General features: G+C 46.2%; 1 protein-coding gene across 1 annotated transcript in view; it reads left to right on the top strand.

Annotated features, from left to right (window-relative positions):
- The first annotated feature begins 9,143 nt into the window (after positions 1-9,143).
- GPR176 (G protein-coupled receptor 176) overlaps positions 9,144-17,281 on the top strand; it is a 66,745-nt gene continuing 58,607 nt past the window's right edge. Inside the window, exon 1 of the mRNA XM_053284253.1 lies at positions 9,144-9,766. Coding sequence (XP_053140228.1) covers positions 9,547-9,766 — 220 coding nt within the window. The 5' untranslated portion in view covers positions 9,144-9,546. The remainder of the gene's footprint in view (positions 9,767-17,281) is intronic.

Here is a 17,281-nt window from a genome sequence, read left to right as displayed (position 1 = left end):
TTGCAAATGGCTCCAAGAGAGTTTTCACATCTTTCCTGATTACTAACAACAACAAAAAATATTTACGTATATACCGCTTTTCAACAAAAGTTTCCAAAGCAGTTTATATAAATAAATAATAAATAAATAAGATGGATCCCTGTCCCCAAAGGGCTCACAAAGATGGTTCCCTGTCCCCAAAGTTCTCATTGGGCTCACAATCTAAAAAGAAATGTGAGACAGACACCAGCAACGGTCACTGGAGGTACTGTGCTGGCGGTGGATAGGGCCACTGCATAAACTCTACTTGTCCCTATTAACCAGGGACAGTTGTTATTTTCTGGAATCTGTCCTTGGCACTGCTCCTATTTGGTCTGTAATTTTGTTTCTTGGAGATGCCTTGCTCCCCAAGAACTGTTAGAAAGCTTGGAGGGGAGATTTATTTATCTACCCCAGCGGCAGCAAAAATGCAAAGGTAAGGAGAGCACTGCTAATCAATATTGTCTGGAGACATGGAGTTAGTTATAAATAAAGTAGTTTATTTTGGAAATTCATCAGGGAGATAGATAAGCCTACATGCCTGGAGGGTTGCTACATACAGGAAGGGGGGAAGGAAGAAGACGGAAGTGAGAGAATGAAACCTGAGACTATTAGTCTCACAAAAGGGGAATCATCAGAGTAGAGAAAGCATGGTCAGAGAGATAATGCCCTTACTAGCTGTCTCTACCCTAATGCCCCTAATGTTAAATAGGGTTGCAAGTGCTAAGAGTTTATGCCACCAGGGGCTGTATCTCCAACAAGAACAAAACATCTCCAATAAGCTAGCAGGCATGACTCCAAGAGATAGGAAGGATGATGATGATGATGATGATGATTAATTCGATTTCTATACCGCCCTTCCAAAATTGGCTCAGGGCGGTTTACACAGAGAAATAATACATAAAATAAGATGGCTCCCTGTCCCCAAAGGGCTCACATTCTAAAACGAAACATAAGATAGACACCAGCAACAGTCACTGGAGGTACTGTGCTAGGGGTGGATAGGGCCAGTTACTCTCCCCCTGCTAAATAAAGAGAATCACCATGGTAAAAGGTGCCTCTTTGCCCAGTTAGCAGGGATTACCAGGCGCTCCTCCAAAAATATTTCCTATTCCCCCTTTCACTCCCCCATCCACCACACTGGAACTTTACCACAAACTGTCAGATAATACAGCCACAGTATATTATGGTCCAATAGCTTGAATTAATTATTTTAAAAGGCTTGTTGTTTCAAGAAACCCTCTATGACAAAATGCAGGCCCCCATCTTAGCTCAACAGGTTTTTTACTTTCATTATTGAGAGGACAGGGCCATCAAGCTACAGGCCTAAGCCTTTTTCACAGTAGATAACTAGATCAAACTGGATTCAGCTTAGACATGCTCAGAGGCGTATCTCGGGAAAATAGTGCCTAGGGCAAGCACTGAAATTGTGCCCTTGTCCAAACATCTGACACCCATCTTTCAGATAACTTTACCATAATATCAGCTAAAAGATATAAGTTTATTTGGTCATTGACCAGCAATATATCAGCTTAAAAATACAACTCTAGAAACTTTCAGAAGAAAGTGCAACACACACTTTCATTCATTCAGTTTCTATACCGCCCTTCCAAAAGTGGCTCAGGGCGGTTTACACAGAGAAATAAAAAATAAATAAGATGGACTCCTCTCCCCAAAGGGCTCACAATCTAAAAAGAAACACAAGACAGACAACAGCAACAGTCACTAGAGGTACTGTGCTGGGGGTGGATAGGGCCAGTTACTTTCCCTCTGCGAAATAAAGAGAATCACCACATTAAAAGGTGCCTCTTTGCCAAGTTACCAGGGGTTTCAGTAGAAAGGGCAATACACACATGCATACACACATACAACCACACATGTGGCACATATGTGCCAATCGCCTTCCCAAGGAAACACAGCACATCCATGTGCTGGGCATGCCTCCATAGAGCTAAGCAGTGAAAGCTCTCTTTAGCAAATGCTCTGCCACCTCAGCACACCTCACTACAGGCTGCTGCTTCCAAGAAATTCAGGGATGGTTTTCCCCCGCCCTGTCCAAACAGCTTTTGCCTTAGAGGAAGATGGTTGCAATGGGAAATCCTAGGGGCCCCAAACAATCTGAAATTATCCAGCAGCTTACAATAGGCTTGGATCCAGCAGCCTGATCAGGAAGAAGGTGGAAGTTGCAGCTAGCCACAGAAAAATGGTGTATGAGAGAGAGAGAGAGAGAGAGAGAGAATTTATAACAATAATCTACCCTGCACTACCATCACCAATTTTCTGTCTCTGTCACACTGCAAAGGTTTGGTAAAAGGTTGCCCCTGTCCCCTTGCATGCAGAGGGGAAAAATATTACCAGCTAGAGCAAGCTGGCTTTCCTGCGAAGTAGCTACAGGCTGAGAAAGGGGGAAGGCACACCAAGGGCCAATGAAAAAAATTAAAAAGAGACAAATTGCTTGACCTCATAACCAATCAGCCAGCTTTCCCTTAACTCTGCTCCAGGAGTAAACATAGGTGCAATTTTGTCCTTGATTCAGTGTGCTTCCTGGGTCTAAAGGTAAAAACAAAACAAAAAAAACCCAATTCTGTTGCACGCATATTCCATTTCCTATCTGTCGCTGTGACAGATACTAAGGTAGTAAGAGCATATGGCCTATAATAGGGTGTATTGGATGGAGGACATCAGCCACAGTCATAGCATTATAACGCTTTCAAAAGTGAGCTCTGTCATAAATAAACCAAGTAGGCACACAAATATGGTGCCTTGGATAAGTTACAACCTCCCTTATTCAATACAGAGACAGGCAATAGGCAGACTGGACAGTAAACTTTATGTCTAATTTATCAAATGCACTAGTCAATTAGAATCACAGCATGACTATTCAATGTGTCTTTTAAAAACAATTGTGTTCAAAGTAAAAAGGGAGTTGCATTGATTTTTTAAAAAAGACATTCTAAAATATAACTTTCTAAGGAAACTTGAGCAAATCTACTTGGGATGCACACAGGCAATAAAAACCCGAGTACAACTCAGCTAAATTGAAGGGAATAATTTGCAGCATGTTAACCACTTATTTCAAAAGACAAGCCATTTCTCAGTATGGTAAGACTGTGCAACACAGGTATGGCAATACACTGCAAATGCAACATTTCTGGGTGTGAATTCTTACAGTTTTATTTTTTAAAAGCACCACACAAGTTAAAGGCAGGCACTTTCCAAGTCTGAAATCCCACAAACCTTATAATCAGATGGCTTGACAAATATGCAGATAAAGATAGAACTCTATATAGAGAATTAAACAGCATGCGAGTGAATATTTCCACTTTATTCATTGCCTCTCCCACCCACCCTTCAGTTTTGCCAGCTTACAAGGTATTAAACCAACATTGTCTTTTTAAGGGATTTTATTTATTTATTTATTTGGAACATTTAATATACCTCCCCCTCCAAAGACTCTGGGCGGTGCACAAAAACATGCAAAACAAGGCAACATTAAAAATTACATTCTAAATTAAAAACTAAAGTAACTAACTAACAAAAAAAAGTAAACTACAGGGCAAAAGCCTGGCGAAAAAGAAAAGTCTTCAATAGAGATTTGAAGATCAGTAAGGAAGGGGCTAAACGAATTTGAAGGAGAAGAGAGTTCCAAAGAAGTGAGGCAGCAACTGAAAAGGCCCTTTCACAGGTCCTAGAGCCCTGAACCTCTCAGAAATCAGGAACCAACAAAAGAGCCATCTGAGATGATCTAACCAGATGGGATGTGACTGGATGAGAGAGGCGGGTCTGTAGGTAGACAGGCCCCAGGCCCCGCAAGGCTTTGAAGGTCAGAACCAGGACCTTAAATTGAGCTCGGAAGCAAATAGGCAACCAGTGCAATGACTGTAGGAGAGGTGTTACCCTGTCATATTTTCTGGCACCCATGAGTAGGCGAGCTGCTGCATTCTGGACCCGCTGCAGCTTCCCGATCATCCTCAAAGGTAACCCTAGATAGAGAGCGTTACAATAATCTAAGCGGGACATAACAAGGGCATGGGTCGCTGTCATTAATGCCTGCCGATCCAGGTAAGGGCATAATTGGCGAACCAGATGAAGCTTGGCAAAAGCACTTCTGACCGCAGCCTCTACCTGCTGTTCAAGCAGGAGACGCGAGTCCAAAAAGGACCCACAAATCACGAACAATCTCCTTTGGGGGCAGCAACACCCCATCTAAAACAAGGTTCACTTTCAGCTCTTGGCCGATACGAGGGCTGAATAAAAGTAGTTCAGTCTTAGTGGGATTCAGTCTCAGCTTGTTTTGATTCATCCAGACTTTAACAGCTTCCAGGCATCGAGTAAACACAGAAAAAGCATCCTTAGAATGGTCTGGGATGGCAATATACAGCTGAGTATCATCAGTGTATTGATGAAATCTCACCCCAAACTGGGAAATGACCTGACCCAGTGGTTTCATATAGATGTTTTGTTCACTTACTTTTGTGTCATTTATATCTTTTTTTAAATGCTCAGGTCCATTGCCAACAACTTTGCATTCTTCCAACTCCCTAGATCAGGGAACAAACTAGACTAGGGCCTTGCAGAGGCCATTTGAGCATGCACGGCAGCCATTTTGTTTTTGGCAGCCATTTTTTATTTTAAAAAATGGCCACTGCACATACTCAAATAGTCCCTGCGAGGTCCTAGGCCTTGCCAGGCCTCACAGAGGCCTTTTGAGCATGTGCGGCGACCTCCAAAATGTCCACCACACTGATCTTTGTAGGCCCGACCAGGCCTGAAAATCAGCCCAGGGTGGGCTGTGGTGGTGATCTAAGAGGCCAGCGGGGGAGGGGGGACTTGCAGACCCTACCCCCGTGGCCTTTAGGAAGCCCCCCAAAGGGGCTACAGGTTAAAAAAAATTATTTAAAAAAATGTGAATTGGGGAGGGGGTGGGGAGCAGGATGGCACTGGCACTCCCCCAAGTGGCACCCAGGGCACGTGCCCTGGCTGCTCCACCATAGATTCGCCTCTGAATGTGCTAGTTCAGCCCAATTAGGAGGAGGGACCTCCAATTTGGAGGGAAAACCTCTATCCTGGATTGGCCAGCATTACATCAGGGATACACTGACTCTTTCCCTTGGACCTCAGAGCTGTCAATCTCTGGAGGAGTTGGAAAGCATTCCCCCTTTTGTTTCACTATAAAATACAGGACAAGAACACCTCCATTTTGTCACCAGTACACTCTTGAGTTGCTAGCAACTAGTTACCTTGTCACTAGCTGCTACCTGTGTCCAGAAGGGGAGAGGCTGTATGAATTAATGCTCCCTTAGCCAAGGACCAGTCTACTGCTAGTTTCCAATGACACAAAGTCAGTATATAGCGCAATCTGTGCCTGCCTCTAGTTTGAAAAAAGGTTAATGTAACAGACACTTTTCTGAGCATTTTGTATAACATATTTTCTATAAGCATTAAAGTTACCTTTAGCATGAAAAACTACCCCTAGATATTTGAAGCATAGCAGTCTACCTGCTCGATTGTAAATCCATCAATTGACCAACTTCTTAGGGGAGTTAGCGAACCTCACAACTTTGGTCTTCTGATAATTAATATGCAAAAGAAAATTCCTTACAGTAGCAATCAAGAGCCAATGAGGCTCTTCTTAACCCAACAGGGGGCTGTGAAAGTAGTTTTATTTTTATTTTTATTCTCACACTGCCATCATTAATTGATCTAATAACACATAAAATCTCACTTTTCTTGGCCCAGAGTTTTGATTAATGATAAAGAATATGATTTCTGAAATCTATTCCTGCTAGGTTGGCTGTACTATAGTAGTTGTAGTTTACTGAGTTGATTTTACCATCTCTGCTAAAAAGCATAGCAATCTATGGCCATCCTTGGCTTTGGTGTGAAATAATGCTCTCAGTGATTAATTATGGACAGGTTATTAATCTGCCTTCTTTTCACTTAGTGGAAATACATCACCCAGTACTTTACATCAAGAAAGATTCCTGAAATCGGTGTGACCTCTTTGCTTCTTAATAAACATCATATTCTTTTAATAAGATAATAATGTTAGAAGGTTTACTGGGATGGTTAAAAGGAAGCATTTTCAAAAATACTGTTTTCAAATGGATCATAAGGACAACAACTGGAACTAAACCAGTATTCCTTTCCAAAAAAATTATTACAGATGTTGACAGACCACCTTCTGTAAAGTAGACAGGATGAATGGTTGATGTTTAATCAAATGGAGCTAATGAAAGGGGATAAGTTCCTGAAAGTTAGGGATCTGGGGTTTTTTGTATGAGATGTCCATAAGAACTTGAAGAAGTTAACACCCCTCCAGCTGGGGAGGGACACTGAGACTGTTGGAGATGAACTTCCAGTGCATTGACCTTTTGCACCAACTGTCCTAATGACCACTAGGGGCATTGGGGGTAGAGACAGTGAGTAAGGGTCTCCCTATCTGTCCCTACTCTATGACCCCTGAACTGACTCTGCAGCACTTCCTGTGCTGAGTCACAATCCTTCCTTTCCTCCTAGAGAGCAGATGGAAACATCTCTCTCTCTTACCTATCCACTATGTAGTCCTTTAGATTAGATATAGGTCTTTCCTATCTAAGTGTATTTAACCAATAAATGTTTGGTGTTTAGTCATACAAGGATCTCCATGTGTTTTTTCTAAATAGCTGCAATATCCAAACCATCCTCTGCTACCTACTCTGTAACTGGAGTGTGTGCTCATTCCTTAGTGCTCTGCTGTTTTACCTGTTGTGGGTAAAAATCAACAACCTCTAACAGAGACAGTAAAGAGTGATTGGAAAGAAACTTGAAGTAAGGGGATTGTACAAGGTATCTGAGGAACTGCTGCTTACTGCAGGAGTTCTTGTACTATATTCTGTTTGTATATATGTAAATAAAACATATTTCAAAGACATTGCAAGTCTCCAGTGCTTTGCTGCTCCTAGAACCTTCTTCAGCAAAGTGTGGAGTATGTCAATTAAAACTTAAGTTACTGTAAACAACTCCTCCAGTTCTTCCTATCTGCCCCCTACATGTGGAACTTCTTTGAATATGCATGTGGTGGCCTTTCTGGCTTATCCTTTTAAATCTCATTTCCTACCATAACCAAGTTTTAAATATGTATAATAGAATTTGCCCAACAACATTCTTCCTTCCCTATTCTTGTCTGTCCCTCTGTTTTTCTTTCATGATCTATTTTAGATTGTAAAGCCTCTGGGAATTTAACATCAAGCCCATGTTACTTGATGAGGAGTCATGTGCACTGGCATAGTATGTATCAGTCAGTCAGTTCAAAAGCCAAATTTTCACTTTGTCCTGGTTACCTGCAAGGCGAGGCCAGTCTACAGGACAATGGAGAGGTCCAAGGGAAGAAGTTGATTCAACACCAGCCAGAGGCAGACTGAGCCCTTAAGCCTAGACTACCCTGCCTGGGCTCCGTCTCTCTGCTTGGAAAGTGGAAGCTGACTGGTCTGGGGCAACCTTCTGGCCTGGAGTCTGGCACTCCTTCACTCTATCTGCTCCTGCCGAGCTTGTTGTCACCCTTGGCATGCAGATGGGGGGGGGTGCAATGGTGTGGGAGAGGCCAACTCTGTAGTGGGCTTGGGCTCCAAGGGTGCACTGGCCCCACGGAGCTCATTCTTTGAGGGACTGCAATACTGGGGCTCTCTCAGGTTCTTGTGTCAAGATACAGGGCTGGGGCCTCCCTGTATCTGACTCAGTCCATTCTGTGAGTAGGGGCTGTGACAGTCTGGGCCATGACACAGTTGTGGTTTTACCTCACTGACTGTAGCCATTTGTAAAAGCAAGACTATACAAGGTCACATCACTATCAGATGAGGAACACTATGGTTTCCTATTTTGCATACACCCAGAGACTGGAGATGGGATTTAGCCCTAGAAGTTGTAAAGTACTTAAAGTTATTTATGAAAGAAAGAAAAAATTACCAACTAAACTTTGGCTATATTGTCTGTAATTTTTAATCAACTAAAAGGTACGGACTATATTAGGTGTTAAGAACATAAGAACAGCCCTGCTGGATCAGGCCCAAGGCCCATCTAGTCCAGCATCCTGTTTCACACAGTGACCCACCAGATGCTTCTGGAAGCCTCAGGCAGGAGTTGAGGGCATGCCCTCTCTCCCGCTGTTACTCTCCTGCAACTGGTACTCAGAGGCATCCTGCCATTGAGGCTGGAGGTGGCCTATAGCCCTCTGACTAGTAGCTGTTGATAGACCTCTCCTCCATGAAGTTATCCAAACCCCTCTTAAAGCCATCCAGGTTGTTGGCTGTCACCACACCTTGTGGCCGAGAATTCCATAAGTTGATTATGTGTTGTGTGAAAAAGTCCTTCCTTTTGTTGGTCCTAAATTTCCTGGCACTCAATTTCATGGGATGACCCCCTGGTTCTAGTGTTATGTGAGAGGGAGAAGGATTTCTCTCTACCCACTTTCTCCACACCATGCATGATTTTATCGACCTTTATCATGTCTCCCTGAAGTCGTCTTTTTTTCTAAACTAAATAGCACCAGGTGTTGTAGCCTTGCCTCATAAGAAAGGTGCTCTAGGAGTGTTCCTCTCCTCTAACAGTCAAAGTTATTTAAGGAACTGATATAAACTTTCATTCTGAAGATTGAAAACATTCTCCCCCTTTTGGTTTTTCTCATGTATTGAGCTGACAGCTTCAAAGGCAAGATGGCTGCCACCAAAATCAAAGCCCTCTGCTGAGGGTCATGTGATCTCCCCCCCTTTCTCTGTCTCTTCTTCTGACTCTGTCAATGAAAACAGTATCAAGCGGGTAGGCAGTACGGTCGGCAAAGCAGCCAGCAAGCAGCGGAGAGCCGATTCTCCAGAGAGTTGCTGGCTGCTGCTATAATACTACAATCTATGGAGCCCGCAAGCCACTGAAGGGCCAAAGGTGGAGGCTACTGCTCAAGCGTTCCCTGAGTGTTATTGCTCGTTTGAAAGTGAATTGCCTTTAATATAAAGCTACGCGGATCGGAACCCACATGGGATTTGGTGGCTCACTAAAGACTGAGAAGGCACTGCTTTCGGCTTTCAAAGCGAGAGAAGAGATTCCGATTCTCTCGCAAGGAAAGCTGAGCAAAGCCTTGCCATGCGAGGAAACAGCTAGCCAAGTCAGTGTCCCCTTCTAGTGCAAGCCGCTTGCAGTCACTGGGCTCGCGTGGGAGGGACCACTCGGTGGCATGGCTAACGAAGGCTTGCATATCATCTTGGTCCATGTTTGTGGCACTGCCGGCGCGCTGACGACACGCAGCGGGCGCGGAGAAGCAAGAAATATGGGGCAGCCGCGCCGCGAGGTACAATCACTCCCCCCACCCGCCCCGCTCACTCATTCCGCGGTGAATGCAAGTCTGGATCAGGCAGAGTCCTGGAAAGCGACTTCCCAGGATCCAGCAACTCCGTGGAGACATGATGAGATTTTCCCGGCGGGCTGCTGTGTTTTGTGAACAGCACTGGAGCCCTACCGGGGTGATCATTAGATAAGGAGGAGGAAGGCAGGCTCCTCACCATGGGTTACAATGCAAGCTGGGTTTCGGGCAACGAAAGTGAACGCGGGCCCTATCAGGCTGTCACCAGGGCTTTGAACGCATCCAGTGCACACATTGTGGGGATCAACAGAAGCGCCCCTTGGATCGGGACTTTAGGAGACGAGGGGGACCAGGAAGAACAGACGTATAGACATTTTACTACCACTGTGCAAATTGTCATCTTTATAGGCTCTCTACTAGGTAAGTTGCAGCCTTTTCTTGCTATGTGGGCTTGTTTTGCTGAGGTCTACAGGGGAAGACGTCCAGAAGCAAACGTCGATCCTTACTGGTGGTTTCGCCCTCAGCAAACCTACAGACATCACAATTCAGGTTTGTGATACCTCTTCAAGGAAAATCCCTTGTGTGTGTTTTCAAGCTACTTTTAGCGTGAGGATGGCATGCCACATTATTATACACAGAAGCTTTTCTTGAGTGTTGACACTGCTTTGTAGGCGCACGTGTTATTTGTAGAAACCTTCCTCAGGAACGTATACATATATGCTCTTATTTTTAAATAGAAAGGATACCTTATTTTGCCATATTTTGTGCAATAATATAACCATACTTATTCATTTCATACTTGACTCTTGCATGTTCAAAATATCTTATGAATCTTGATTTATCCGTGTGGTCTCGTGTGCACACACAATATTATACAAAATGGATTTGAATGTTTGCACTAATATTTTATTTATTTATGTATTTATTTTATTTATCATATTTTTAAACCGCCTGATATGTAAATCTCTAAGCAGTGTACAAACTTGAATATTAAAAATCACAAGTTAAAACACAATAAAAATATAAAAGAAATTATTAAAATTATTAAAATTTTAATTAAAAGCTTGCGAAAACAGGAAGCTCTTGAGGGTCTTCCTGAAAACAGAGAAGGAGATGCTCTTATTTCAGCATGGAGCATATTCCAAAGATAAGAAAATCTTATTTTCTTATCTATCTTATTTTTCTTATCTTATTTTCTTATCTTTCTCTTCAGATAAGAAAATGAAGAGTAATTGCTAAAACAGTGCTAAGGCCAAACAAAGCTGCAGTTCTCTACACTCCTGAGTGGCTTAAATCCTATCAAAAGCAATGGGATCTACTCATCCAGCTGTGTACATCCTAAAAGCAGAATTGCAGCCATGTTTACTCTGAAAGAAATCCCACTGTGTTAAATAGGCCACACATACCATTTGGTGTGCATAGGATTAGGAGCCAAATAGATCACATACTTTTGGTCCAATATGGTCCAATATGTAATTAACCTTAAGTGTGTGTAACTGGAATAAATTCATACTAGCTGACCCCGCACAGAGCATCTGTGCGGTCGTGCCCTGACCCTGTGGCATCCCGCCCCCCCGCCACACAACTCTCTTGCTCTCTCTCTCCCCCAACACTCTCGCTTGCTCTTCCCCCAACTCTCTCGTTTGCTCTCCTTTCAACTCTCGCTCACTAACGCGCTCCCCCCACAACTCTTTCGCTCATTCATGCACTCCCTCACACACAACTCCCTCGCTCACTTGCTCCCCAGCCCACAACTCTCTAGGTTGCTTGCGCGCTCCCCCCACAATTCGCTCACTCGCTCCGCCCCACAACTCTCTTGCTTGCTCGCTCCGCCCCACAACTCTCTTGCTCGCTCGAGCCCCCCACAACTCTCTTGCTCGCTCGCTCCCCCCACACAACTCTCTTGCTCGCTCGCTCGCCCCCCCCACAACTCTCTTGCTCGCTCGCCCCCCCCACAACTCTCCTGCTCGCTCGCTCCCCCCCCACAACTCTCCTGCTCGCTTGCTCCCCCCACACAACTCTCCTGCTTGCTCGCTCCCCCCACAACTCTAGGTTGCTTGTGCGCTCCCCCCACAATTTGCTCACTCGCTCCGCCCCACAACTCTCTTGCTCGCTCGCTCCGCCCCACAACTCTCTTGCTCGCTCGAGTCCCCCACAACTCTCTTGCTCGCTCGCTCCCCCCACAGATCTCCTGCTCGCTCGCTCCGCCCACAAATCTCTTGCTCGCTCGCTTCCCCCCCAAACTCTCTTGCTTGCTCGCTCCCTCCACACAACTCTTGCTCGCTTGCTCCCCCACAACTCTCTCTCTCTCTCGCTCGCTCCCCCACAACTCTCTCTCTCGCTCGCTCCCCCACAACTCTCTCTCTCGCTCGCTCCTCCCACAACACTCTCTCTTGCTGGCTCCCCCCCACAACACTCTCTCTCGCTGGCTCCCCCCCACAACTCTCTCTCTCGCTCGCTCCCCCCCACAACTCTCTCTTTCGCTCGCTCCCCCACAACCCTCTCGCTCGCTCGCTCCCCCACAACCCTCTCGCTCGCTCGCTTCCCACACAACCCTCTCGCTCGCTCGCTTCCCACACAACCCTCTCGCTCGCTCGCTCCCCCCACACAACCCTCTCGCTCGCTCGCTCCCCCCACACAACCCTCTCGCTCGCTCGCTCCCCCCACACAACCCTCTCGCTCGCTCGCTCCCCCCACACAACTCTCTCGCTCGCTCGCTCCCCCCACACGACTCTCTCGCTCGCTCGCTGCCCCCACACAACTCTCTCGCTCGCTCGCTCGCTCCCCCCACAACTCTCTCGCTCGCTCGCTCGCTCCCCCCACAACTCTCTCGCTCGCTCGCTCCCCCCACAACTCTCTCGCTCGCTCGCTCCCCCACAACTCTCTCGCTCGCTCGCTCGCCCCACAACTCGCTCGCTCGCTCGTTCTCCCACAACTCGCTCGCTCGCTCGTTCTCCCACAACTCGCTCGCTCGCTCGTTCCCCCACAACTCTCTCGCTCGCTCGCTCCCCCGCACAACTCTCTCGCTCGCTCGCTCCCCCGCACAACTCTCTCGCTCGCTCGCTCCCCCTCACAACTCTCTCGCTCGCTCGCTCCCCCCTCACAACTCTCTCTCTCGCTCGCTCCCCCTCACAACTCTCTCGCTCGCTCGCTCCCCCTCACAACTCTCTCGCTCGCTCGCTCCCCCTCACAACTCTCTCGCTCGCTCGCTCCCCCCTCACAACTCGCTCGCTCGCTCCCCCCACACAACTCTCTTGCTCGCTCGCTCCCCCCACACAACTCTCTTGCTCACCCTCCCCACCCCGCAACTCTCTCGCTCACGCATCCACCCACGACTCTATCGCTCGTGCTCCCCCACAACTCTCTCTCTCTCTCTCTCTCTCCTCCCCACGACTCTATCACTTGCTCTCTCCCCACACGACTCTCGTTCGCTCTCTCCCCACACAACTCTCTCGCTCACCTGTGTCGACCTGTCATTGTCCAATTGTCCTTCAGTCTCCATTTCTCTGCCAGCAGGTGCTGGCGGGCAATAGGAACACGTTCTGAGGTGGCCAACCGCCAGCCCCCTCCACTTCTGCCAAACTCACTGGCGTTTGCTGATGTGGCCCAGCACAAAATCACTCCCTCCAATCGACAGCCAACCCCAGCCGGCAAACGTCCTCCCGATGGCGGGAGTGGCAGGCGGGCATTAACAACGGCCTCCCTGCCTCCCGAGCGCTTTCTTCAGTGCCCTTATTCTGGTCTCAAGCTCCCTGGCGTGTTAGAGGTGACAAACTGCCACCTGCCCCTTTCGGCCGAATTCCCTGGTGCTTTATGTTGCAGCCCTCCACAAACTCTGTCCCCAGTCCCCAAACTCCCTGCTTCACGACCCCAGCCAGCAAACTCCCTGGATTTTGCACTCCTCTCTGGCTGCTGCCTTCTCCCTTTCCAAACGCTCATGCTGTCAGCCAATAATCTCCCCCTACCATCAGCCAATCGCCTCTTCTCCCCCCCATCAGCCAATCGCTTCCTTTCTGCCACGTCCCCACGCATGGCCTGTCTTGGAGCATTAATAATATAGATTCTTCCCCTGTTTACCCTGGTCCAGGGGTGTATCTAGGGTAGGGCAGGCAGGGCACGTGCCCTTGGCGCCACTTGAAGGGGGGCGCAAATTCTTAAAATTATTATTTTTTAAATGGCCACCAAAAACAAAACGGCCACTGCACATGCTCAAATGGCCTCTGTGAGGCCCTAGGACATGCCAGGCCTCACAGAGGCCATTTGAGCATGCGTGGTGGCCATTTTGTTTTCAGTGGCCATTAAAAAAAACAATTATTTTTAAAAATGGCCACTGCACATGCTCAAATGGTCTCTGCGAGGCCCTAGAGGCCAACAGTGGGAGGGGTAACCTTTGCAGACCCCCCCCCCCCAGCCTATAGGAAGCGCCCCGAAGGGGCTACAGGTTAAAAAAATAATTTAATATAATATAAGTCACTGTACACATATTCAGTTTGGCACTATGTACAGAGAATCAGGGCTTGTGAATACTGAGCTGAAGCTTTTGAGCTAGGATTGTATTCATTTGCTCTTACTTTGCTTATGATAAGTGAGTTAAATGTGGTGTCTTAAAAATATGGTTATTAATGGTGAGTTTGTCTTTGAATCAGTGTGAAATCCTTAGTATTAAGGCCCACTGGGAGTTTCTTACTCTCTTTCTCTCAATTTAACTGTCTTTCTGAAATACTAGAATAAATTCCAAGCAATGACACAGTTTACTCTGCATATCCTTTAATTATTTTCAGAGTATCTGGGAAAAGTCAAATTCTCCATTTATTTTTAAAACTTATGTAATAGTGATACTACAATGCATAGTAGAGAATTAGACAGGCACTTCTGTTTAGTTTTCCAAGTACACCTCCACATAGTATTTGGGTATTTCATGAGCCCCAGCATACTGAAATTTGTAGTTTTCCAGCACCTTTTGGTCTGGCTATGTCCATTGCTAAATAGTTTTTGAAATTTTAAAAGATTAATGAGCTTGACTTGTATTTTCCAGCTGATATTATGGTAAAGTTACCTGAAAGATGGGTGTCAGATGTTTGGACAGGGGGCGCAATTTCCGTGCTTGCCCTAGGCGCTATTTCCCCTAGATACGCCTCTGCCCTGGTCTCCATTTCCCTCCCCTTCCACTGTTATCTGCTCTTTGTTGAATTTTAGATTGTAAACTCCTGGGGGCAGGAGATGTGTCCTTTTAATACTTTATAAAACTTAGTGACATTGACGACGCTATATAAATAAATAAGTGAGCTTCATCGGTGAACCAACCTACTTGAACCTTCACACACTACTACTGCACCATGCTGGACTGGTGACTGACTATTACCATAGTTACTGTCCATCTACTGTAGCTTTTGTCTAGATAACTTAGTGCATAATGACAGGCTACCTGCATGACTACTTCCAGAGGTGCTCTTAGCCAAGGACCTTGGGAATCTGGTCCATGGCCTCCTGCCTGTGGGGGGCGGATCCTCAGACCCCATCGCTGCCCTGTGCGCACTGCTCTGATGTTTGTCATTTGCATGGCCAGGGCATGGGGGTGAGCTGAGCAGGCCTCCCCTGTGGTGGTGGCAGCAGCGGGCTCAGCGGCTGGTGGGAGTGGGCTTGTCTGTCTGGGGCGTGCCTGCTGGAGCAGGAGTCAGGGGACCGAGCTGGGCTCCAGCGAGGTTGTGGCCTTTTGTCGCCAGGCCCACCAGCCGCTGTGCCTGCCGCTGCCACTACCATGCAGGAGTCTTGCTCGGCTCACCCACCACCCCCAGCCGCGCAAATGGCAAACATTGGTGCGGAAGGACAGTGGTGGGGTGGGGCTGTGGCGGGGCCCTAGGAAGGCCCTCCAGAACATTTGGAAGCCCCTGGGTCAGGGTGGCAGCAGCTATTTTTTTAATCTGGGCTGATTATGGACCTAGTTGTGTGACTGACTACTTCTGTACTTGAGGATCTTCCCTCCTGAGTAATGTACCACGTGGTAATCTGTTGTGGGGAGAGGGGGTAAGTCTGGCAGCAGCTTCCACCCCGACCCCCACTACTGCAATATGTGGACAAAGTTGAAAGTCCTGCCCATGTGGTGCAGTTTAAAAGTATCCCCCCCCCCCCGCAATAGATGCTGGATTCAGTTTTTCTCTCCACAGGACTCTTCTGCATATGCAGACTGCATCCAAAAGGGCAAGCCACATTGGAAAGTTTGTTTTGATTTTTGGATCTCCCTTGCTGGATTAAAAAACCAAACCATGAAGTCCTTTAAAATCCTGTTGATATCTAAATGCATGGAACTTGCTGCTGAACAATCCCATAGCCCGTTCAATTTAAGATACTATTTGACTCCTGTAGACTTAGCATTTAATAATTATTTCATTGACTTTTCAGAAGGGAAACATAGATGCAAATATTCCAAACAGTTTATACTGTTGTACTGATTGTTACATATTGAGGAATATCATTTTGTAAGTAAAAGGAATATTGGGGCTTATAGTGATTTTGTTGTTGTCAAATTGTGCTCATTGGTTTGGGGTAAACTGAGTTCCTTCATGCATCAATTTTTTAAAATATGGTTATTTGAATACATCATGGCATTTGCATTGAGTTGGCTGGAGCTGTTGTTCATAGATGCACTCCAGAAAGAGACTAAAATTTTCTTGGTAATTTGGAAATGAATGTTCTGCCCATATAATCTAACACACAATTCATGTGGAAAATTAGACTTGTCTTAATCTTCTCTGCAGAAGACCTTTTTGTATGGTTGGGTTGATTAACCTTGGTTAGAAAGCCAGGGTTTGTGATCACCAGAGCACATCAGAGACAAGATTCTGCCTCCCCTGAGTCTTGCTCTGATGTTGCACTTAGAGGCACTTGGAAGCAACAAGGAGCCTCTCCGCTATTCAAGTGCCTGAAGCTCAGACAACTGCGGAGAAAGCCTCTGCCCTTCTCTGCTGTACTTCCTAGATCAAAATATATTATCACTCTAATCTGGCGAGCACATTTGTGGAAAACTGAGGTTAAAGTTTAAAATGGATTTTTGTTTATCAGCTTGAGTTCTCTTCACTGGCTATGATTATTACTGCAAATATATGAGAATAGTGTGTGTGTGTGTGTGTGTGTGTACATCACTTTTCAGCAAAAGTTCACAAACCGGTTTATGTAGAAAAATAAATAGGATAGTTATAAGCTGTTTTAATCTAGGTTCAAACTAGATGTTTAGTCTAGGTTAAAACTATCTTATCTGTATAGTTTTTTCTTTGTATATAGAAGATGGATTGATAGATACTGTACATGTACTGTAAGCTTCTTGGAGCAAGGACCTCTGCTTTTGTTTGGATTGGTGTAGATGTAACGCTGCCCAGTGATCTATTCCGGCCTGTGTGTACATTCTTCCTTGCTTTTCAGTGCTAGTGCTTTCTATAGTTAGTGTTACACAAGCAGCTGTGTTTTTAAAGGTAAAGTGTGCTGTCGAGTCGATTTCCACTTCTGGCGCCCACAGAGCCCTGTGGTTTTCTTTGGTAGAATACAGGAGGGGTTTACCATTGCTTCCTCCAGCGCAGTATGAGATGATACCTTTCAGCATCTTCCTATATCACTGCTGCCTGATATAGTACCAGTGGGGATTCGAACCAGCATCCTTCTGCTTGTTAGTCAAGCGTTTCCCTGCTGCACCACTTAAGGTGATCTAGCAGTGTTTTTACTAATGGCAAATTCAGATGTAACAGGAAGCTGGAGGTCCCTTCACCTCTGGTTTCTTCACCCGGACATCTGAATTAGGGGAAATGGAGTTTGCGGTGGATAAGAACCTGCAGTTTCTCTCCCCAAACTCCACTCTGAACCTTTGGTCAGTGTGGAGTTTCGCTGGCGAAAACTCCATTTCTGCGGCATCAACATGGCATCTGGTCCTTCACTCTGGCCCAATTG

The sequence above is a fragment of the Hemicordylus capensis genome, chromosome 1 (assembly GCF_027244095.1).
Source record: "Hemicordylus capensis ecotype Gifberg chromosome 1, rHemCap1.1.pri, whole genome shotgun sequence".
Lineage (NCBI taxonomy): Eukaryota > Metazoa > Chordata > Lepidosauria > Squamata > Cordylidae > Hemicordylus > Hemicordylus capensis.
The sequence above is the reverse complement of the archived record's forward strand: the minus strand, read 5'-3'. Positions and strand labels throughout refer to the sequence as shown.